At 44.7% G+C, this 25,265-nt stretch overlaps 1 protein-coding gene across 1 annotated transcript in view; it reads right to left on the reverse strand.

Moving 5' to 3' along the window:
• Sorl1 (sortilin related receptor 1) overlaps window positions 1-25,265 on the reverse strand; it is a 163,899-nt gene that overhangs the window by 73,472 nt on the left and 65,162 nt on the right. Inside the window, exons 12-16 of the mRNA XM_005069402.4 lie at window positions 23,120-23,208; window positions 10,365-10,543; window positions 7,943-8,129; window positions 4,118-4,246; window positions 3,566-3,651 (exon numbers count right to left, since the gene is read on the reverse strand). Coding sequence (XP_005069459.1) covers window positions 3,566-3,651; window positions 4,118-4,246; window positions 7,943-8,129; window positions 10,365-10,543; window positions 23,120-23,208 — 670 coding nt within the window. The remainder of the gene's footprint in view (window positions 1-3,565; window positions 3,652-4,117; window positions 4,247-7,942; window positions 8,130-10,364; window positions 10,544-23,119; window positions 23,209-25,265) is intronic.

Raw genomic sequence — 25,265 nt, forward strand, 5'->3', positions numbered from 1 at the left:
AACACAAAGAGATGCCTGCAGAAGGATGTGTAATGTATAAGCTCAATGCCCTTCAGCCACACCTCACCCTCAGCATCTCTTACACAGCTGTCATCTGGCTGCTCACCTGTATCCTATGCAATACCTTGTGTAGCAAGTTTAAAAGAACCTAATCTAGAGATTCTGGGGAGAATAAAGCACAGGGAGCAAACCCCAGAGGAACTAGAAAGATGCCACTCAGAAAAAGGGAAGAGAAGAAGCCTGTCCCATGTGGGTCCTAGAGCAAAACTAAGGACAGTACTCAAATGTTTCTTGAGTCTGTGCCTGTCCAAATATTTGTTACTTGTGTCATCTCTCCAAATAGACTAGCAATAAAAATATCTCTTAAAAACGAAGAAAAAACAAAATTTAAAGCGTACACTGATGCTATGCTACATGTGGGAACAAGATGCAAACATGAATCTGCTGCAAGCTTGAATTGGTTGTTGCCGCCCCCTCTGTCTTTCTCTCATCCTGTTAATTCCCTGAACTCACATACCCTGAAAACCACCTGCTTCATAAAAGCCTCAATATTGGTCTGGCAAGATAGCTCAGCAAGTAAAGGTACTTGCTGCCAAACCTAATGACCTGAGTTCAATCCCCAGAAACCTACAGAGTGGAGGAGGAGAATCAACTCCTAAAGTTGTCCTCTCACCTCTGCATATGCACTCTGACACACACACCCCCTCCCCACCTCACATACACACAAGTAAATGGGATTTTTAAAAATCTTCAACATTGACAACACGCTGAAAACATAAATCCACAAAGTGAGAGTAGGCAGAACACTTGTTCCAAATGTGGGAAGCTCTGAGCTAATCCCTGGGACTGCCTCCCCAAAGTTTTAAATAATAGACAAATCTATCCAAATCTTGAATAAGGTAAGTTTGCCTCTTTTTCTTTATTTTCACTTTGCTTCAGAAATACCCCAGGTACTACCACATGATAACTAATGTCTCCTTTTGGCTGACATTCATTCCAAGGCAGGGGGCAGCGTTACAATAATGCTTGCTTGGATTCCATGGCAGGTGAGTGTGACCTAGGCGGAGGGACAAACCTGCCAGGCAGTCAGAGCTTGAGTGAGAAGTTTTACTAGAAAGGGGAGGAAAGGGGAAGGAAAGAGAAAAGAGGTGAAGAGACACAGAGACAGAGGACAGAAGATAAGAAAGAGACAGGAAAAGTCCTGTTGGCCCAAGGGGTATAGCAGGAAAGGGGGAGGAGCATAAGTGGGAGGGACCTTTCTTTTAAAGGGTCCTTTGCACCTGGGTGCAGACTATGCAATCATGAAAGCATGGGCTGACCCCGGTACAGCCTGAGTGCATTCTGCCAGGTGACAGGGGCAGGCCAGCGTAATGCCTGAATCCTTAATGGCCAGAGGACATAGGTCACAAGATGAAAGCCACAGCCCAGCAGGAGACTTCTGACCCACAACCCTCTGCAGCACCCAGACCCTCACTGCTCCTGTGTTTCTTCCAAGAAGCCAGTGCCCTTACAGAACAGTAGACACCAGAAGAGCTTGCTTAGGAAGCTGGCCTGGAGACATGCAACGCTTCACACGTGTGAGTGAGTCCTAACCTAGAAATGGAATAGAGGCTTTGGCGGGCGCAGCCATGCATAAGCACAGCCTAGAAAGATCCATTGTTACAGTAATCATAAAGAAGAAAAATTGCTGCATTTAAAAAATCCTTCCATATGCCCACATTACCTCATCTTTTAAAGACGTTATGGTTCCCATTATGCCTAGAAAACATCTTTTTTTTTTTTCATTTGAGTACTTCTATGCTTTCATTTTGGGGATGACCTACCCTAAAATGAGACTTTTCTATTTCATTCCCTGCTCCCTCCTCTTCTATCTGAGGAGAAAATAGCTTTCTTGCCATTTCTGATGGCTTTAAACAAACAGTTGTGTCCCTTGCTGAATTACCCCTGGAAGTATTTATGACAAAAGTATGTACCCGAAGCCCTCAAGAGCGATCACTCAAACGCTCCTCACCCAAGCCCTCATCACAGAGGCTCATGAGGGGAATGCTCGAATATTATCTGCTCATTTGTAGGAATCTGCTGAATTAGTGGTTCTTTTTACGTCTCTGCAGTGAGGTATGTTAATTACTCTGGTAATGATGGAAGATTAAATTAAGGGGCTAATGAGCTTAGCATGAAAACACTAGGGCAAGCCGATGAGCAATAAATTGGTAGGAGACTGCCCTGCGCAGCCTGCCTGTGGAAGATGGAGGATGGCGTGTCTGTGTCATGATTCACTGGGAGCTCATGGCACTTCCATCACTGCGGCACTGCTGACGGAAGCCAGAGCCACTCACCTGCCCTCACTGACAAGTAGCAGCATGATAAAGCCTCTGAGGGAGTAAGACCTGGAAACAGTGAAGGAAGAAAACAGGCCAAGAAATCCCCTTTTTATTTCTTGTGGGGTTTGTGTATGAATGCCTGTGTGAGCGAGTCTGTGTGTGTGTGTCCGTGTGTCCCTGTGTGTGTATGTCTCTGTGTGTGTGTTATGTGTGTGTGTCCCTGTGTGTTATGTGTATGAATGTCTCTGTGTGTTATGTGCGTGTGTGCCTCTGTGTGTGTGTGCAAGCATATTTGTGTCTGTCTGTGTGTCTCTGTGTGCTCGTGTGTGTGGTGTACATGAGCATATGTGTGTGTACCCAGCTGAACATCACATACCCTGCCCCATCACTCTGTCTTACTCCCTAAAGAGAATCTCTCATTCAGCATGGAGCTAAGCTGGTCTCCAGCAAGCCCCAGTAAGCCTCTTGTTTCCACCCCTCCACAACACTGAGCTTACAAGCACACACATGATCGTGCCTGGCTTTTATTTAGGGATCTTGAACTCAGCCTCATGCCTACATAGCAAGTGCTCTTGTCCACCGAGTCATGTGCCCAGCCTAACCGCCGTTTTAATGTATCAAATTCAGTGTCTATACAACTCACGCTACATCACCACTACAAAGCTAAAATGTGTTTGAAATACACTTCTATCTTCATAACCTCTTCAAAGAAGGTCTTCTCCATTAGTAGGCACAGTAGCCATGAGGAACAGGACTAACACTTATATACCATTTGGATCCTGGACCTCCAGGTCTGAATTTTACCACTGTCAATTACTAGATACATGACCTTAGGAACCTCTTTTCCTCTGAACCTGCTTGCTTCCTCATATAGATACACATACAGTAGTTTTTAGTGGAGCCAGTGATCTATGCATCCCTGGGCTATACGGAAGATTCAGTTGCCAACACATGGACAAGTGAATTGAAATCTGTAAAATTCTAATAAAACTAAGATTTATTATAAAATAAGATAGACCACTTAGCGAGTTTAGAAGGAATCTCAGTCTCTTTATATTCAACTTTGACAAGCTGACATGCACATCAAGGCCTGAGACTGTGCCCTTTCAAGGTGAGAGACTAAGCTTAGGGAAGGAGATCCCACATTGCTTACATTCTAAGAACTGCCACATGCCTACAGGGGTGAGACCATCATGACCCAACCAGCACTCAAGAAGGCAAAGGGAAGAGGCCGCCTGTCTTACCTGCCAGGGGACAGGGGACCAGCTCCCCTTCCAGCCGTGCTTCAACATCTCCTCCACTGCAAGTGTCCCCAGAAATCTTCCGATAGCTGTTACCCCCACCACCAAAGCAAGAAGTCAGAAACACAGAGGGTACATATGGGTCATGGAGGTACCCCAACTGAGCACATACGCCTGGCCGTGAACAACAAAGTTAGAAAGATGGGCTTTATTTGCTCTGAGTCAGTTTTGCTTGTAATATTTAGAGTATGTAGACCCAGACAATTTAATGCACTTCTTGGGGAAACACTTAAAAATATCTCTCTTCTATAAACTCCTCTAAAGATGTTTCTGCAGCTGAGGATGCCCTCAGCCTTGCGGAAAAGCTTGCAGACTTCCCTCACTGGGAATAGGAGACGGCAGATGCTATTAATTTAAAAGGTTGCCCAACCACCTGCAGTCTGTAACTTGGGGTTTGAGAATTTAGGGTGCGGGCAGAGTCACATAATCCTCAAACCTCCTCCTTCCCCTGGCAGGCCCTTGAGAGCCAGAGTCAGACAACTGTGTGATACATACCCTCTCGTTCTCCTGTATGTAGAACCCACGGGACAAGGCATAGGAGGGCTGTAGGGCTTCCCAGAAAACTCGGGGTCTGGAACACAAACCTCTAAGGAGAGATCTTCACTCAGCTTGAAGCCAAAGTCACTGGAAAGGCAATTGGAGTTCATTTAGACCATGGATATGTACCACTGGCACTTCAGAACCAACCCTGCAATCACTATACTCTACCTAGTACTTACAATGTATGGGCTACTCCACTGTCCCTTTAAAGAACAGCCATTTTGTTATACTAAGCTATATATGCATAAGAAGCTGTGTATCAGAGACCCACTGCTACATACTCAGCTACACACAAAAAGGATGCAAGCCATCGTGCCAAAGAAAATTATCATCTACACTCAGCTGCTTATCCAGACTCAGGGACTGTCTCTTCTTGGCTAAAAGGGAACAGTGGGGCCAAAGCTATGGTTCTGTTGATAGAGCGCTTGACTAGCATGCACAAGGCCTTAGGTTCAATATCAGCACTAGGTGTGGGGTTACAAGCCAGGGAGGTAGAGGTAAGACAATCAGAAGTTGATTTGAAGTAGGCTTGAAGCTAGCCTGGAATACAAAACCCTATTTCAAAGAAATAAATAAAGCGGGAGGGCAGGGTGATGGCAAGTAAAAGCTGAACCCAAGCTGGGCACTGTGTAAACTGCGGGCTTCAGTGGTGCCTGTCTGTAATTCCAGCGCTCCTACTCCAAGAAGGGAGAAGCCAGGAGAATTGATTACAAGCTTGGAGCTAGCAAGTCCGGCACACACAGTGCAGAGACAAGAGAGTATACCTCAGATCCAAGATAGGAAAGAACCAAGAAGTTGTCTGCTGGCCTCCCACACATGTGTCATCACAGGTGCACACACCATACACACACACACCACACCACACACACACCACACCACACCACACCACACCACACACACACACACCACACCACACCACACCACACCACACCCACACTGGATTAGTCAATATTTAAGGACTATGATACCTCCTCCTTGGCTCATTGGGAGAATTAAAAGAAGAATTTAAAAAGAAAAACCTTAAGAAGATTTCTTTTGAAGTTCTGGGGATAACTCAGGAACCTTGTCCATGACCCCTTTCCCATACTGTCTACATCACCTAGATGTCTCATCCTGAACTTTGGGAGATGACAGTTTAGTACATCCTGTAATCTAGAGACCACATCCGTCAAACTCACAGCTTGGTGGGTGAAGCAAGCAAATACTGGTTGAATTCTAAGTCTTCCCCCATCTCCACGGCTTCTCTAGTCTATACTCCCCACTTGGAAAGTAAGGCAGCTATACTGTGTTTTCCAAGGCTCAATAAAGCTACCAGCTCTTCAAGTCAAGAATTTTATATTCATGAGCTGGACCACAAGATCTTCACTTCCCAACATTGAATTCAACATTTATCAAATATTCCCTACATTTTCCTAGATTAAAAGTACAACCAAATTACAGGACAACATAGTTTGCATTGCAATCCACACTTAGTGATCTGTGGAGAACCCTCCAAATGCAGTGGTTTTATTACTCTCATTCATTCAATCATCCATTTGTTACTGAATGGCTTACTCTATGAGGACCTGTACTGCTAGAGTGTTAGCACATTGCTTGTTTGCCTCCACAGCCAGGTACCCAGCTGTGAGACAGCTGTCTTGGTCTGCAGGTCACAACAGCTTCCTCCTCTCCCACAAACAGTGAAAGACTGCAAAAACCATCATGTGTTTAAAAAGTAACTGTCCCATAAAAGCTGTTTTAATTACATGTGCAAACCAACATGAACTATATTGCTTACTAAGGGTTGCAGTTAAGAATTTGAAAGCTACATGTCTCGGCAATGTGGAGAAATAAAAAGGTATAAAAGAAATCACTCTTGAAATCAGAGAACATAGCCACCAATAGTGTGGTGTCCCACTGTGGTCTGAGAGGACTAACAGAGTTTACCTGGCTTGCAAACACAATGGCCCACCAGTGGCTCAACCCATGGACAGGTATCACCACAGCTGGCATGTCCTCATCTCATCTCAAGTGGTGTCTTGGGACCATTTCCCTTTTCAGTGCCATAGTCCAATCCATAGACTATTCTCCAGAGTCACATGACCAGAATGGCTCCTTTCTGGAAGCCCCAGCAAGCAGAGAGCAGCCTGACATCAATGGGTCATTCACCATTTCTACAGTGCCACAGGGGCAGAGAGGTTTTCCTGATCTATAAACAAAGACTTAGCACTCAGAAGAAATAAGTACCAAGCAAGTTCTAGCAAACCAGTAGCATCACAGCCAGTTTCCCCGGAATATTGAGCTTTTGCTTGTTTTGTGGGGGAGGACTTTTACATTTCTTCTTTAAAAAAGGAAACAGCAACCAGGAGGGAAGAAAGCAAAAGCTTTGTTTGATTTCCTCAAATAACTTTTTACTTTGTCTTAATTTTATTTCTTGGTACAGTCATCTTTCATGTCTGAAGGAAGCCAGCTCCAAAACACCCTACAGATTCCAGATGCAGGTGACACACCTGTTGAAACCTGAAATAAGAATGAATGCAAAGGAGAAGCATCTTGCACCTGGAGGCTGCTTGAACTCCTGGGGCAGCATGTGTATTTTATCAAGACCCACATATGTTTGGCCAAACATAGTTGCCTGTTTTTATAAAACCAGATCCCTTCATCAGGTATGTCTTCCTTCCTCTGTGGGCACTACCAGAGACACAGCTGAGTAGCACCCCTAGAACCATATGACTTACAAAGCCTAAAACATTTACCACGAGGGCTGTCTTCCAATCTCTGGTCTAGCATATATCTGAGGGCTCTGGCTTTAGCTGGTCAAGTACAATAATGCCAAAGGTAAAACATACTTAGCACCTCAACCACCACAGAAACAAATGCTCTGAGTAGGCTGCAAGTCCATATTGTAGTCAGCACCTGACAAAAGGGACTGCAAACTGTGCACTCAACAAAAGGAACCTTCTACAGCTAAGCTCTGCTCAGCTCAACTCTCCTCAAAGGCCTTTGGACCCCATCCCCCTGCCTACAGAATGAGGTCCCTCTCCATTTCCACCCACTGCCTGTCTTCTTTTCCACCTCATCTCCACTCTCTGACCCCGTTCCACATACCCAAGCCAGTCATCCAAAACAGACTGGCAGTAACAGGCACGTTCCTGCCCCCACATCCCCACACTGTTGCTGCATGGTCTGGTACTGCCTTTTCAACACAGCTTGATGCTTCCTCAAAGCCCAGCTCAAACATCTCCAGAAATCCCGATTTTCCTACTGCAAATCACAGCCGCACTAAAGGCAGCTATTCTTGCCCTACGGTGGCTTCTCGCCTCCTGTCATAGTATTCGTGCAGACGCTGATTCCATTTAACAACTCCCAGACATGCCTTGGATAGCTTCCTCAAGCGATATGCAAGATGATGCAAAAATCATACATACGAACATCCCCCCATTTCAGATAAGAAAACAAGTCTTCTCTAGTGAGGGAGATCTATAGAAAACACAAGTTCCCCCAAACGGGACTTTCAGCACGTTCCCTCCAGGGGTCCCCCTAGAAACAAACCCTGACTATGAGTCCCTGCAAAACTGGCTGAAGCTTTGGGAAGCCACACCTCTACTCAACTGGATGGCTGTAGAATCAGAAGGCAATGTAAGTAAAAAGTGCCTCCCACAGTTTCTGGCTCAGAGAGCACTCTCAACGAATGCTATTCCCTTCCTCTGAGAAACAGGGCATGCTCTCCCATCTTTTAGCCTCACATTACAGATCAGGTATGACACAACTCAAGGTCCCGGCCATGGGGGAGGAACACACCATTCATAGTCCTCCCGGGTGCAGGAGCAGTTGGACACGACCACTGGCCGGTCAAAGTCTTCCCCGTTAAAGCACGTTGCATGGGGGGTCCTCCTTTTGAAAACTGTCTTGTGTCCTAGCAAACACTCGTTTCCCCGCTCGTCAGACGGGGACCACAGCTTGTAGTCGTTCTCTGTGCAGGGAACCCCTGAGAACAGAAAAGGGCAGAGCAAAGCATCAGATTCAGGCTGTGCAGGGTTTCCTGTCTCCCCACTCTCAACTCAGCCCTCTACTTCCAGTGTCTCCGTGGCCCCCGAGCAAGTGCAGAGCACAAAGCTACCCATCTCTAGTCACCACGTGCTAAGGATGGGCAGTAGCCCCGAGAATAAAAGATAAAAGCTACACCATTAGAACAGAGGTGCTCCCCTGAGAAAGCTGTGAAGAAGCCAGTCCCAATTGACAACGTCCAAACTTCTGAATCATACAATTTGAGGCACTTGGGAGGTCAGGGGTGGTGATGATTGCTGCTGTTCATTTTTTGGTGTGTGTGGTTTGGGATTATTTTAAATTTATTTATTGTGTGCCCTCCTGCAATTGTGGGGGTCAGAGGACAACTTTTCAGAGTAAGCTCTCTCCTCCTGCCTTTACATGGGCTCCCAGGATTGAATTCAGATCTCCAGGCTTGCACAGCAAGCACATTTACGTACTGAACCATCTCACTGGCCGAGTTTTGGGTGGCTTGCTGGCTTGCTTGCATGTTTTACTAAAGAGAGGACCTATCCAGAGAGTTCAAGTGAACTGCAAACTTCTGATCCCCATGCCTCAGCCCTCCCCCACTCCCAGTACTGGAATCCTGGCATATACCAATACTTAGCCAAGTATCTAAATTATTAGGACAGTTGGCAAATCCTTTTGTAAATAGGTGCCTGCTGGGGTGGAGGTGGGGTGGGGGTGGGGCTGAGCTCTCTCCTAGGGCAAAAGGACACTTTGGTAGGTGATGTAGGGTATTGCTGTCCCATCTGTTTCCTTCTTAGGATTAAGTAGGCAGGATGGGCTGAGAGTACTGAAGGATGTGTTTGCCCTACTTGATGGTACACGATCTTTATGTAGAGAGAGTGGGAAATGACAAGATAACTTCACACTCATTCCACCAGCCCACATCCATTTCAAATGTCAGTAGTGTGCCTATGGGAATTCTATGCTTACGTCTAGATCGGTGCCTTGTATCTTTTTTCTATGCATGTCAGATTAAATACTACCCAAAGCTGATGCATACCTGTCAACACATTGCCATTCAAATTAGCAAAGAATTATTAAAAACCCTACCGTCGGTGAGGCACTAAAGAAACTTAGTAGGTGAAATAAAAATATGCGTAGGAAAAGTCTGTGTTTTGAAGAGCCTTATAAGTAGGTGATGGAACATGGTACATAATTGCAGACACAGATATACAATTCATGATGTGATAGATATGCCTATTTTGTATCATAAAGAAGAGACACATCTTTTGATTGAGATATCAACAACACAGGTGCTGGATTCTGAGGCCGAGGTTGAATGGGTGACAGTAAAAAGACACAGAAGGCTTTCTGGACAGCTAGAGTAATATCAACAAAGCAGACGTGAGAAAGGACAGAGGTTGATGAGGCAATATGAAAGAGGACTCAAGAGTCAGTCCATCAGTCTTCACTGCTTAAGGATCCCATGTGCACCAACAAATCGAAACTAGACTACACACAGCCTTCAAAGGACCCTGAATCGGTGCTATTCCAGGCGAATGCTCCCAAAGACCCAGGTGTTAGTCCCTGGTCCATGGCATTATGGGTAAGTGGTAGGACTTTTAGGAAACAAGGCCTAGAGCAGTAACTAAGTTCATCAGGAGTGTGTTCTTAACAAATTCATTGGGATCCCAGTCCCTTCCTCCTCCTCCTCTTCTCCCCCCCCACCTCTCTCTCTCTTTCCTCTTCCTATCTGTTTCTCTCCCCCCCTTCCTGGACACCATGAGATAGGCAAAATTCTCCTACCATGGCTCCTAGTTCAGCCTAATAGGAAAATGTCAAGGAACTATGGACCAAAGCCATCATCAAAATAACGTTTTCTGCCCTTTTCCCTTGATAGAGAGCTAACAGAGACATATCTACTAAATAGGTCCTCTAATTTGGAAAGCTTGCTTCCATCCAGCCTTCCCTCCCTCCACCCATCCATACTTTTAACAGATATATATTTAGACATTCCAGGTACTGCACAAAGAAGCCAGGACACAATCATAAACAGTCCATTAAGACTTGAGTAAACCAGCAAGAACCTGTGCCCTGTGCCCTTCACTCACTCACTTGGGCAATCTCCCCTAGTGAACCCCACACTGAGGATACTGTATCTAAGCTGACACACTCCTGACAGTCAGTCATTATGTCTGTGGCCAGGGCCCAGGAGGCAGTGGCTTACCCAAGGCATCGGTGGCATTGACCTGCAGGATGAGCCAGCTGTGGACATTCTCCTTATTTGAGCCAAAGATGGTGAAGACCGTACTCTTCTCGCCGGGTTCTGTGAGAAGCCCGTATACAAACACAGGCTTCTCAGAGAAGACAAACGTCTTCCAGGTCTCCCCTTCATTGGTGCTGTACCTGCCCAATGCAAGCAAAAGAAGCCTTGAGGTTACAGTCCCAGAAGGCAGGCCTCAGCTTCTACACACATCATTAGTGATCATAACCAGCACCCTATTAAGAGGAAATGACCCCCTTGTCCTGAAAGAGTTAAGTTTATGATTGTGCCAGAAAAGCAAGGAGGTATTAAAGACAAATCCTGTCACCTGAAAAGAACACAAGAACTGGGTTGAAACCCCAGGCTAGGTTCAATCTCCAATACCCCCCTGAAAAGAAAAAGACACAGGAGCTAGCTGATTGGACTCTGAACAGCCAGATTTAGGACAGTTTTAACACAGAGGAGAACGATGACGGTAACGTGGCAGAGTGAATAAAAGTAGGGCACGGATCGCTACCAATGCTGAGAGAGATAAAGAAAGGGGTGGGGGAAGGAAGGAAGCAAAGGAGGGAAGGAGGGTGGGGGGAGAAGGAAAAAAGTTATTTTTCTTATATTGGTAGGTCACCTTATATCATTGAAAAGTAATAACCAGATGTGAAGTGTTATCCTTCTGTATACACCCTATGATAATCAAATCAGTCAAGGACCATCCCTGGATGCTAAAATCACCATATAAAATTTTAGGGGACTAGGATGCCCATGTGATCTAAAGACATCAACCCACAAACTAACCATTCACTGCTGGGGAAATGCAACTTCATGGAAGGCAATGAGCCACACCCTTACCTACACTTAGCACCACCAACAGTGGGGTAATCAGATAGCGCACGGGTCCTCATTCAGCACAACTTCTCAGTACCATCCAATGCACTGAACAGATCTAGGATGTGGGACAGCACTGATGGCCACTGCTTTTATGTACTTAGATACATGAGGAGATGGCTCAGTGGGTAAAAGCAGTTGATGGAAAACTGGATACAGTAGCGCGGATTTGCAATCCCAGCTCTCCTACAATTTAAGAGGTAGAAACAAGAGAATCCCAGCTAACCTGGTGAACAAGGATACCCTGCTTCTAACAAGGTAAAAGGTGAGAACCAACTCCAGAGGTTGTCTTCTGACCTCCATACATGCTATGACATGCATGAATAACTTACACATGATTACCCAAAAGCGCGCACACACACACACACACACACACACATACACACACACACACACTATTAACTGTTTTTTCAAATTTTCAATATTTTCAAAGCCAAGAAAATAAAATAGCAGAAAGTGTTCATCATAATGCAATTTGTAAAGCCAGTCTAGGTTGTAGTTCTATAATGACTTAACTCTGAAGCCACCATCATTAGCAATACCAGACAACTGAGCAAATAGCCTGAGAGAGATACTTAGTCCACCTTCGTTTTCATGAATGTGACCAAATAGGAAAACATCTTTACCTAATGAAGACACATGTTTATGGACACAGTAAGCCATGAAAGGACAGGAGTCTGCAATTGCTCTTCAAGCTCAAAGAAGATAATGGAGAATACAGATAAATACACAGTTACAGGAAACTGCACGTGCTGGCCTCTTAGTAAAGATCGCCAGAGTACTCTTCACATTGTTCCCAGCTTTCCTGTGTTAGTAAAAATTTGAAAAGGCGGTGGGAAAACAGGTGCTGAGACAGAAAAAGACAACTCCACGATTTCAGAATAAAAAAGAACACTTGAGTAATTACACTACTTTTAAACTGTCACACAGAGGATAGGGTATCAGTCAGGGCCCTAGAACCCTCTACGCAAACTTTAAATATCTTTTGAATATCAGTGAGCTGTGATAACCACCAGATTCAAGTCTTCTTTAGAACCCAGGGGCTACCAGGCTTCCACAAAATTCTAATTACACACAAACCTTTGGGGATTTTCGTTTTGTTCCCTCAGAACTTCAAAATTTGACACGAGTCTCTTGACTCGTGATTTCACTCAATCACAACATCTCTTCTCATATTGAGATTTGTGAATTTATCTCTCTATACCTGGAGGCAAAACCAAGTGATGGGGTCTGCAGCCACCCAGGTCACTGGGGGACTAAGTATCTCTCATCCAGCACAGGTCATACATGAGAGTAAATCCTCATCCAGCTGTCAAGCTTGGAGTTTAAGTGAGGTCTGATCAGCTAACCCATTCTATCTCTTACTTTTTTACTAACACTAAGAAGCTGCAGGCTCAATACCATTCCTAAAGCTACCTTCAGAGTTGGTCCATTAATCAGACATGCCTGGAGTGGTCCACCTGTTCAAAGATGATATAGGAAGTCCACATATTTTAACATGGTCAAGTTAATTCCATTTAAGAGCTCCTCCAAGCAAACATGACCCCAAGAAATGAATCATTTCTTTATAGATTCCCAGAAGATGCAGACAGTAAGTCATTAAGGAGACAAACCAGCAGGTGTGTGACCAAGCTCAGCCTTGTTTAGAACATGGCATTTTTCAGGATGTTGAAGAAAGGATGGTCATCTAACAGCAGCAACAGCTAGGGGAACATCTAGGTCAGACTGATCCCCAATATTCTGCTACCAAAAAGGACTAGTGAAAGAAAAATGACAAGAGACGAGTAAAAATAAATCGCAGATCTCTTTTCTTCTTTTTTTCATTTCTTTTCTTTTCTTCCCATGTGTGTGTTTGTGTGTGTGTGTGTGTGTGTCTGCAGAGCTGTATACATACACGCATGTATGTGTGGATGCAAGAGGTCAATACAAGTTGTCATATGCCGCCATCACTCTCCACCTTATTTTTGACATAGGGACAGTTGCTTACCGACCCTGGAATACACAAATTGACTAGCCTAGCTGGCAAATGAGATCTTCCTCTATCTCTGCCCTGCTCCAAAGGGCTGAAGTAACAGGTGTGGGTCACCATGCCTGCCACTTTACATGGGGGCTGGGGAACCAGATTCAGGTCCTCTCACTTGTACAACAACCATTTTACCCATTGATCCATCTCCCAAGCCCCAATCCTTACATGTTTAAGTCATAAAAGATGATGCAGCATCTTAACCCTTATTCTGCTTATTAATGAAGAATACCAACTGTTTAGAAAAAAATTGGCATATAGATAAAAACTCTCAAGAGGATAGGAATGTCAGATATATATCAATATAAAATAAAACATGTAACTACAAACTTTAAAGAGGGAAGCAAAAGTAATTTCTAAACATATGATATTACCATGTGGCTGACAGAAAGATCCAGATCTTTACCGAGTATGTTCAATCAAGATGGAAAGAGACATATCATCAAGATCAAAGATTTAAGAGAAGATTTAAAAGAAGCCAACCTCCTGGTAGTTCACTCCTGCCATGACTCTTGACAGCTAGAAGTCTATTCGAAGAGAAACCAGATAGTTCAAGTTCAAGAGTCAGGATTCATGATTCAAATTACCAAAACAATTAGTAGACTATTGCCGGTGGGCTGGTGGGTCAGTGGGCTGAAGGCCAAGGGCTGCTAGGCCAATGGGCTGGTGGGTTAATGGGCCCAAAGGGCAATAGACTGGTGGGGCAGTGGTCTGGCTGGAAGGCTAGTTAACTTCTGTAGAGGATTATAAAGGAACAAGATCGTTGTTCTCATGGCCAATAACATAAAGAGTAAAGATTTTTACAAAGACTTTGTATTTCACTTTTACCCATATTGTAGAAAGGTTTTCAAGCTAAGCAAGGGAAAATTAAAGGAAATGGAACAAACTGAACACCTACTAGAGAACAAGAAGAGATAAAGACAAAATGATCAGAGTCCATTTCAATAATTTCTACAAGAGTAGTGAACAGATGCTAAAGACTAGAAGAGGAACAGTCACTTTGTTTACCTGGAGAAGAAAAGGAAGTATTGAGAATGGTTATAAAAGCACTTACTTAGGCAAAAGGAAGCCACAGCTGAGAACTCAAATGGTTTCTTGTCACAACAAGCTAACCCATTTCCTTCCCTTCTGATTATTCTTGATTTGAACAAAAGAATTGTATTAGTTACTTATCCTGTTGCTCTGACAAACCACCCGACAGAAACAACTTAAGGGTGGGTTTGTTTTGGCTCACAGTTTGAAGGTACACATTATGGCAGGAAGGTCTGGCTGGCAGAACCTTGGGGTACCTGGTCACATTGCATTAACATGGAGCAATGAATGTGTGTGCCAACTCACTTTCACCTCTTCATTCAGTCCAGGACTCTAGCCAATGAACTGGTACCACCCACATCAATTAACCTAATTGGGCTAATCCCTCCCACATGCTCAGAGATTTGTTCCCATGGTAATTCCAAATCCCATCAGGTTGATAATCAAAACCAACCAACTAAGGATATCGATGAGAGAATAATTTTTTTAGGGGATCTTTGTGGACCACTCAGATAACTTTCATTCATTGCTGGTGAAATGATCCAAAATGGGCTGATATATATATTTTATCACAAACCAAAATAAGACTTCAATTTCTCACACTTCAGTTTTCTCCACATGCTGGTCAGCAGTTTAGACAGCGAACTTCAATGTGACTACAATTTGCAAAGGGCCTAAGGCCAATTGTACACACATAACTTTAAAAATGATAAAATTAAGGTCAAATGCTTTCAGGCATCCAAAGAATAAGCAAAAATGAGAAAATTAACTTCCACATGATGTTCCCAGGGCTTACCTGCTCAGATTTAGGATAGGAGACATCTGGACATCTGTCCTTTAATAAGAGTCATCAGAAAATGGAGTTCTGGAGGTTTGGTTGACTGAACTGAGCTACTGACAAAAGTTATATGGTGAGCAAATCCTGGGCCAGGGGGATGTGCCAGCAGTTAATACTCATCCCATCCAAGCTAAAGGACCAGAGTTTAGATCCCAAGAATCCATGTAAATGCCATGTTGGCATTGTGTCTCTCCTCTAATCCTAACCTCAGAATGCAAAGAAATTGAATCTCTAGGGCAAAATGGCTAAGGAAATGAGCTGTATTACCAAGCTCTGTGTTGTTCTGACAGACCTTGCCTCAAAGAACTAGGTAGAAGTACAGTCCAAGAAAATTCCTAATATTGACCTTAAGCCTTCGCGCACATAGGTTCACACACACACCTGCACACAAACACGCTTCACACATGCGAACACATAGATACTATAAAAAAAATGAATAGCTACAACTCTAAACACCAGCCTTATGGCAACAGTAGTCCAGTAATTTCATGTAATAGGCAGGAGGAAAAGAGTGGAGTGCTAATGGGAAGGTGCCTGCACCACCAGCACCTTTAGGGAGGTGGTAAAGCACTTTGATATGAGTTGCTAAGAGCTGATTAACATCCAAAGATTCTGTGGCACATGAATGGTTTCTCAATAAATAAAAAGATTAGTGGGAGTCACCACTTTAAAAGTGTCAGGAATGTTGGTGCATACCTGTCATCTCAGCACTGGAGAGGCTGAGGCAGGAGGATCTCAAGTTGGAGGAAAGCCTGGGTTACACATCAAAACACTATCAAAAATAAGTGGAAATTTGGTCTTAAGGTTTTTATTTGTAGAAAGTGTCTGGAATCAGTAAGTATTAATCCTTCTGTATGTTTTACACTACAGAGGTCAGATCTGAGACCCACATCTTAATGGGTAGATCGAGGGAAACATCTATGTGAAGTTCTGGGGTCCAACAACAAACTAGGAAAGGAAATGTGGGTGTTTCCCATAGCATGAGAGATACTCAGGATTACAAGGGTGGGGTCCTCAAATGTCTGAATGGCTTTCAGATGAAAGGAAGTATCTGCCATGTGATTTCAGGGAACAGAACCCAAAGCCATGGAATGAAACCTGGAGTGCAAAGAACACAGACTTTCTTACCAGAGAAACATGCTTACAAATGAACAAATGAGTACATGAACAAATGAATGGGTTAGTGAGCAAAGGAATGAATCAAACTGTCCCAGAAGGAAATGACAAGTTCCCCATTGCCACAGTTGCTCAAAGTCAGTTCTCCATCCCAGGTGACAGAGGCAGAACCACGTGACACGGCACAATCCCACACTTCTGGACTCAACCTTGGGACTTGAAACAGTCACCTGGTTCACTCTGACCAAATCTACCTTCATGGCATGGCCCTGCTCCCCCTCCATCTATGACTCTGTTTTCTGTGAATGGTAGAATCACCTTTCAGTTAACCAGAAACCACACCCTTTTCATGCAGGATGAGTCCTCAAACCCATGAGCCTTCAATCCCAGCCTTCTCTGAAATACACTTATCCTTTTCATTCTTCCAAAGAAAGCCATACCATTCCTCCTTTTAAAGTCCTCAAAAGCAGAGTTTCAGTCTTACCCAACTACACACCCTTCAAGATACAATTCCAAACTCCAGGGCATAATACGCTCTCTGGTGCAGTAATGGCATGACTGTTATGAGAGTAACCAATTGCTTTCTCATTAGGTATTAGGCTGCTTCCACAGGAGGGATTCCTGCCTGGTACTCCAAACATGGTCAAATATCTATGACTAGGAAATCAAAGGTCATAGGGGGAAGCCAACTACTCTCTTGCTTAATGGACATGGTGTCAAACCGCTTTATAAATATTGATACTTATATCCATAGGTTAGTGCTGCTCTCAGCCTTGGGCAGAGAAGGTTCTCTTTGCTCTGGGCAACAATCCATATAGAGATTAGTAAGCAGTCAAAGTGCTGAGAGTGTCCAGCCTTACACAGGACATCTCTATCACCCCCTCTAGGGCCCAAAGAACAATGTCAAAGAAGGGAGGAAAAGAACATAGGAGCCAGAGACAGTGACGATGACTGCTGTGAAATGCCACCTTTTAGATACACGTGGACATTTCACTTGAACTCCACACTGCTCTCACAAGGCTGGGCCCGTCAGCATCTCATCACTAGTGAGGGAGGGACTAGTGAGTTCCCACCCCTCCTGAAGGAGCTGTTGGCAATTATTGGTAGCTTGAAGAAGGGAGGTGTTATTTTTGTCTTCAGTGGTATGGCCACTAACTAGTAAGTTGCCCATTCTCTAGCAGAAACCCCACACACATGTGCTCATGTCATCAACTTTAACTGAACTCAGAAAAAGAGCAAAGCAACAAAAAGACATGAAAATCGGAGAAAATTTTGTTGGAAAGAACAGTTTAGTGTGAGTAAAAGGGGGTGTGAGTGTGATGAGGGTAAAAATGGCCGAACGTCATGACGCGTGTGTGTGTGTGTGTGTGTGTGTGTGTGTGTGTGTGTGTGTGTGTGTGTGTGTATGAAACTGTCAGAAAGTAACCATAAAAAACCTTCATTTAAAAAATTCTGTCCAGTGAGTCAGGGAAGGGCCTGATTGCCCACCTCAAGCCTCATATCTCATCACTGCACCTCCCAGCACACATCCTGCTCACGCAGAGGCCACAGGAACCAGATTCACACAACCACCTTTGCTCTAATTCTCTCTCTCTCTCTCTCTCTCTCTCTCTCTCTCTCTCTCTCTCTCTCTCTCTCTCTCTCTCTCTCTCTCTCTGTCTATATGTAAATGTATGGCGGGTGTGGAAGGGTACTCGCACAACCACCCCTGCACTCCTGACGAAAGCTAGATGAAGACATCAAATCCCCTGAAGCTGGAGTTATAGGCAGCTGTGAGTCACCTGCTATCAATGCTGGGAACTGAACTCAGGTCCTCTGGAAGAGCAGAAAGCACTCTTAACTGCTGAACCATCTCTCCAGCTCTTTCTAGCACTGGGACTGCATACCAACTTTTTAGCTCACCTCAAGCTTCATCTCCTCTGAGAAGCCTTCCCCAACTTCCTAGGCAGCTCTACCTTACTCCGGCTCAGACGAGGCCCTGCATTAGACCTCACACCTTGGCCTACTGTGTTTACATGACCAGATCTGGGAGTGTCTTCTACACTTTGGTTCATCTGTAATAAAACCCCCACCCACTTCCCTGCCCCTGAACCTGACAACTCATCTACCACCAGAAAGAATAATAATCAACATTTGCTGCAGGAAATTAAACAAATCTCGCTGAATTTTCATTTTTTTAAAGCCTGCCCAGCTTTGTAGCAGTTAAAAAGTTATTAGGGCATCTGTTGCACAGGCCTCGGGGAGCAGAGGAAACTACACAAGTTGAGAATGAAGAGGCGATGGCTCTCTGCAACTGCACCACAGAGGCACCGTTTAGCCATCGCTTAGGAGCCACGGAAGAAGCCACTGTAGCTTCTGATAACCTGCAGCCATGAGGCTGACTCCAGACACAGGTCCAGAAAAGACAGCTAGGCTGCTCCACACAGCCTCCACATCAGTACTGGGGATTCCCAGAGGAAAGCCTTGTGAAACTGGAGATCCCCTCACACAGAAAAGATGCTTTGGGGTAAGTCCAAAATATTAATAACTATCAACATCCCATCACACTGACAGGCGAACTGCCAAGAAGAAACGGAAGTTGATCTCATCCCTCAGGATCCAGCTGACAAACGTGTGCTTGGATCTTTTCTGGTTGTGGTGCAAAACCCAAAAGCCAATACTCTGCAAGATGCTGTGCATCCTTAAGAAGTGGGACACACTCCTGGGTAGCCTCCAGGCAGGTTCCTGGGGAAGCACCCTGAATGGATACACAAGTGAACCCCCAGGCCCTGGGCTCTTATTCTCTCACGTCAGACAAGCAGACACAATAGCCAAGCAAAGCTATCCGCTTCTTAATCTCCATTTCAATTAACACCAGCAAAAGTAACGGTCTCAACAGAGAAGCAAGGCAGAAGGCAAGCAGAAGAATCTTAGTTATTGTGCTAAGCAGAGGAAGAATGTCAAGAGAATGGCAAATGAACCACCCAGGAGTGGGACAACAAACACCCCAAAAACTTTCTTTCTGTCTCTAGCCAATGTTTCTATCTCCACTACCTCTACCCCCTGACTAGGATGCCAGACTCTATTACAACAAAAGGGTAAAATGCTTAAAGGGGAGGGACCACATCCTACTCATCTCTAGATACATGGCACCTCCATTCCTCAACTCAAAACAAGCCCCTCCTCCCAGGTTCTCTCTCCAGCTGACTCAGACATCCTCCCATGGGTGCAGGCAGATCCCGAACCAGGCCCCACTTGCCTCCCCATCATTGGTGTCTAGCACAACATCTGGCTCACTGTAGATGTTCAACAAATGTTTGTGTAATTGACCTGAAATGATTCCTAGCAAAAATCTGTTCATGCTCCAGTGTGGGTGCTAACTCCCACAAATCATACCACGTCATTGTGTGGAAGATAAGGAGAGCGGATTGAATCTTCTCTCTGGCTGCCAGGCTTCAGACATTCAGTAAGCCCCCGCTGCTCAGGGCTTGTCATTTACAAAGAACACAACAGCAGTGGTCTCCCTTGGAGCTGTGCAAATAGCACCCTACTCAGATCCCTTCCCATTTTATAGTTCTGTGTTTAAAAAAAGAAAGAAAGCAATCTCAGATGCCCAAGTATGCATGACCTATTTATTGATCGACCAAATATTTGCTAAGTGCCCACTAACTTATACACACTAGGAATATAGGCCTACAAAAGCCTTACTAATGAGTTGAAGAATCCAGGCGTATAGTGAAAAGGAACTAAAGTACACAGGACATCAGAACACAAGCAATCCAAATTACTAGGGCAGCCTAGAAATTCTGAGGGTCAAAGGACAGAGAGGCTGCTATGACTGGGGAGCTCAGACTGAGCAGAGGCCTACAGCTTGTCAGCGTGGTGGGATGGCTTGGTGCCCTGATGAATGGAGCCCATATCTAGGAGGTAACCACATCATGAGGGCTCTGTCTTTAATCTGTTGATGGACTCATACCATGATGGCATTATGGGGAGGTGGTAGGAAGTAGGGGGTGGGGCTTAATTGGCGGAAAGAGGTCCCCGGAGGCATGCCCTGAAAAGCTGTACCTTGCCAGCATGGCCTTCCTGCTGAGTAGCTCTGCTCAGCCATGTGCTCTCTGACACGCTGATTATGATTCGGCTTTGCCTCCCAAAGGCAATGGAGCAGCCAAGTGGGACTGAAACCTGTGACACTGTGAACCCAAAACAAACTCTTCCTTCTTCGCCTTGTTTTTCCGGGGTATTTTCCACAACAACCCAAAGCCTAGCATGTGGCCTCACTCACATATGCACAGCACAAGGAATCATCACTGCTGTCTTTGCAGACTGTAGACTAACTTTCACTATTATCCCCCTGCTTTTTAGACTAACAGAAGGAGAAGCAAAGCCCTCTGGGCACACCACATCCAATAAACGCCACGTGGCTCCACAGATCCTGGCCAAGCTCAAGCTGGTACTTGGGACACATGTACCTGTCAAACGGAGGCCAGTTCACATTTTCCTATTTGCATCCACTTTATTTGAACCATGCGTTGCAGACACTTCCAAATGACCTGCACGAATAGAAGAGCACCATCGTGTCCATGCTGCCCACTATCTACCAACCCCAAAGCCGTCATAGAATGCCTGGGGAGGGGATTATGGCTTTCTGAGAGCAGGTTTATTTTTCTGGCCATGTTTTGTTGCAGCTAGTACAGAATGGCACTGCGTTCCCTGGGCACATGTACACCGACAGATGGTCTTGGAGGACTAAAATCACACCAGCTCCTTCAGAGGAGTCAGCTCGGAATGCTAATGGAATCTGTGTCGAAGTTAAACAAGGAAAATTGAGAACTGACTCCAAACTCTGAAAACTAAAACTATACAAAGAGTGCAGTCCATGCCCAGGAAACCAAGCCCTGGCCCCTGGATGTCTTCCTCATGTAGCAGTTTGCTAACCACTACAATTACTTCCTCGCATACCTTACAGCTAGAGGATGAAATGCTTGTGGGGGTGGGGGTGGGTGAAACCACAACATCCTGTTCATCTGTAGATGTACAGTACCTGGCATAGCGATCACTTGCTTGGTGTGTGAGGTGAGAGTTAAATGACTAGACACACACACACACCAGCAGACATGTGGGATGCCCGCTCTGTGGATATTGTCCTCCGAGAAAAAGCTTGGCTCTAGGCTCGAGAGCAGTGGTTCCCAAACTTCCTAATGCTGTGACACTTGAATACAGTTCCTCAAGCCGTGGTGACTCCAACCATAAAATCATCTATATTGTTACTTCATAACTGTAATGTTGCTACTGTCATGAATCATAATGTAAATATCTGTGTTTTCCGATGGTCACCCCTGTAAAAGGATCACTTGATTCCCTCCCCTGCAAAGGGGTCATGACCCACAGGCTTAGAACTGCTGCTCCAGAGAAACAGCTGTCCCATGCCACCCAAGGCTAAGAGCAACCAAGAGGAAAGCCAAGAGTAGCACTCTGCTTCTCTCTGACTCTGGCAGGTTCAGTATATGTCCACCAAAGCACAAGGGAACACCGTCTGTTAATATCTCTTTTTCAAAGCTCCCGTTTCCTGCTCCTACCAGTTCTGAGAGGAGAAAAGGCAAGGGGAGCCTGCTTCCTTCTACTGCACAGTTTGATTTCAGAGGCCCACCCTGACTCCCACAATCATCTAGCTAAAGGGTTCGGGTCAAAAGCATGCAGACATGAGGGCCAGTCTGTCCTTTCCCGTGGTAACACTTGTTCAATATCTTTGTGAAAGCAAGCAAAGAAATGACCCTGCGTAAAACCAAACCTTAACCAGGGAGAGGTTACAAACTCCTGAAACTCCTGCTTTTTTTCTTAGACATCACCCAAGACCAACTACCAATAATGACTTTATCATTAGCTAATGGTTACTTCACCTTGCTGAGCCTCAGTTTCCCCATCTGTAAAATGAAGCAGTCAACCCCTATCATCTCTTCCAACTCCATCTATTACACCCCACGACTAAATGTAGCCCAGCAGAAGCTACCTGGTTACCAAGTGGCATGCATTCTGGCCACCACCATCCTCCTGTTACTACCGCTTATCATTTGACTGTTAGTCATTCTGTGTACCAACCTTTGGATACACCACTTCTACAAAGACATATTCAAAACTCTCTAGTTACATGGGATAAGAAAGCAGAAGGGGGAACCAGCTGGGGGAAGGAAGAGAAGCAGCCAGAAAGGGAAAGGGACAACAGGCAGGGTAGTAGGGAGGGAAGAGCTGAGCAAAAGGAATTACATCATGTATGTATGTATGTATGTATAAATAAATAAATAAATAGACTGCGATAAGACCCTTGGTTTGTATTTTAACCCAAAACAATTTGTTAAGAGAAAGAACATAGATAGTTTGTAAATCGTTATTCAAAGGAATAAATATCACGTCACTCATTTCTCATAGCCTCCCTCTAAGACAGAAGGGACCGGTTACTTCATAGACATGAAAAGCCGAAGTGATTTCCAGAAGTCTCAAGTTCTCTGTCAAGACCCTAGCACTGCAGAAAGAATCCATTGGTCATCACAGACACCAGTTTGGGAGAACAGTTTGATGTCAAAAGAAAAGGAACAGGCAGAGCACAGTAAGTGGTACCCACAATCCCAGGACTTGGGAGACTGAAGCAGGAGGGGCCCAAGTTCTACACCTACTGGAGCTTCATAGACCTTATGTGGGGGAAAAAAGGACGGAGGGAAGGAAGGGATAGAGAGAAGGGTAGAAACAATTTTGTTGAGAGAGAGAGAGAGAGAGAGAGAGAGAGAGAGAGAGAGAGAGAGAGAGAGAGAGAGAGAGAGAGAAAGGAAGAGGGGAATAACCAGATGTACTTACTTCAGTTCGTTGGTCTCCATGCCCTGGGCAATAGCCATGATGATGCCTCCATGGTCCCCCCATGTATAGTAATGAGGTCCAGGAAGGGCCTGAGTAAGGAAAAAACAAAAACAGAGTGACACACTGATGCAGAGGTGAATGTAGAAACCATGCGCGCGCGCACACACACACACACACACACACACGGTGTTGAGAACAGGTCCTTATTCATCCTCTCAATCATGCCTCACGGTCCTAGAATCCAGCAGAGTTAAGTTCTCATATCCCAGAGTCAGATTACCTCAGAGAGAGAGATTGAGCACTTGCCTAAGATGCAGGAAGCCCTAGGATTTATCCTCACACTGCAAAACACATAAACAGCCAGGCAACCAGAGTTCCTGTTCTAACTAAGCAAGTTCCCTGAAGTCTGGAGAAGCTACCCGCATGGTTGCAGTTTCCTGATGTAGCTTCATCCTAAAGGAAAGCCCCCATTCGAGGAGCACCTCACTTCCAGGCAGGGAACTCAAACTTCCATAGACACTGTTTCTCCAAAAGGAACTGTGAAATGACCCGTTCCAGGCTGGGGATAGTGCTGGAGGAATCCAAGAGGGTAAATCCCTTAATTGGAATGTACCTCTCTATCTAACCCCCAAACTACATTCAAATGAAGGGACCTTGAAAAGGCATCTAGAAAAGAACGGTGTTGTATACATGCATGAAAAAAATGTTTGCATGAAATGGGCTATTACATGTGCAAAGGATATAGCTGAAGTAAGCACGGTTGCTCATGAGAACCTGGGTAAACAGAGGTCAACAAAATCATGTTCAAATTCCTATGAGCCCAGATGACCACTGGCCCCGATTTGAGCAATAGAGCAAACACAAGGCCTGGGAATAACTGTGAAATAAGCATTCTCAAATGAAGGAAAGCCAAGGGAAGCCGCAGTCAGTGGACGGCCTCACAGACAGTGGGTTCTACAGGAAACGTTCGAGGTATCTCTTTCAGCTGAGGGTATCAACCGAGGGATAAACTGCGATCTTTGGGAGCTGTAGACAGCCAAGAGAAATGGCAAATATCCGAGGGGAAATTCAAAACTGCTTTTTTTAAACCGTTATTTTAAAATCAGTACTAGAATTTAGACTTCAAAAAAAATGAGTGTTTTCAAAGTATATAGATGTGACTCATACCACAAAAGGTCAGGGGAGGGAGACAGACTCACATGATGCAAACTTTCTATATTTTATGTAAGTTCAGTATGAAATCAGTGAAGACTACGTATGTTCTAATCCTCAGAGAAACCGCTGAAAGAAGAGAAGACAGAAATACCAGACGACAAGAGTCTACACTCTGGTGGCTGGGAAGAAGACTTAACAATGGAGCACCTCACAAGCACGCACAAGGATCTGGGTTCAATCCCCAGCACTGCCAAAAAACAAAAATCTAAATAATGCAAAAGGAGACCCAAAAAATGAGAGAGAGAGAGAGAGACAAATGTATATAGAGGAAAGAGATAACAAAAAATACTGCATTAAAGTATTAATTCCATTAAGTAAATCAATAAGCAAACAAGCAAAGCCTGGGCCAGTGAGGTCAGGGTGCTCACCTCCAAGCCAGACAACCTGAGTTTGCTCCCCGGGGCCCACATGGCAGAAAGAGAGAAACACCTCCCACACAAGTTGTCCTCTGACAGCTATACATGCACCTAACAAGAACCTCAAAAATTTTTTAATTAATTTATAAGGGGGAGGGTCTAGGCCCTGCTCCAAATGATATGATGGACTATGAAGATCTCCCATGGAAGGCCTCACCCTTCTTGGGGAACAGAAAGGGGATGGGATAGGGGGATGGTGGGGGGCAGGGGAGGTGGGGAGGGAGTAGGAACTGGGATTGGCATGCAAAAAAAGCTTGTTTCTAATTTAAATTTTAAAAAAACTTTAAAAAATTAATTTATGAAAAAGCAAGAATCTACATGCTGCCAAAACAAAATTCTTTAAACACTAAGACAGATGAGTGGTAGGTAAATGCACAGAAATAGATGTATCCAGAGGAAATTTAAAGTCTTACATGTTTATATTTTTAGAGTCTAAAATAAATAGCTTATCAAAACACAGAAAAAGGAAATAAAATAGACAGCCATTAACAAAGGAAAGAGAACAGAGAATCAGC

Source organism: Mesocricetus auratus, unplaced genomic scaffold (genome assembly GCF_017639785.1).
Source record: "Mesocricetus auratus isolate SY011 unplaced genomic scaffold, BCM_Maur_2.0 Super-Scaffold_100022, whole genome shotgun sequence".
NCBI lineage: Eukaryota > Metazoa > Chordata > Mammalia > Rodentia > Cricetidae > Mesocricetus > Mesocricetus auratus.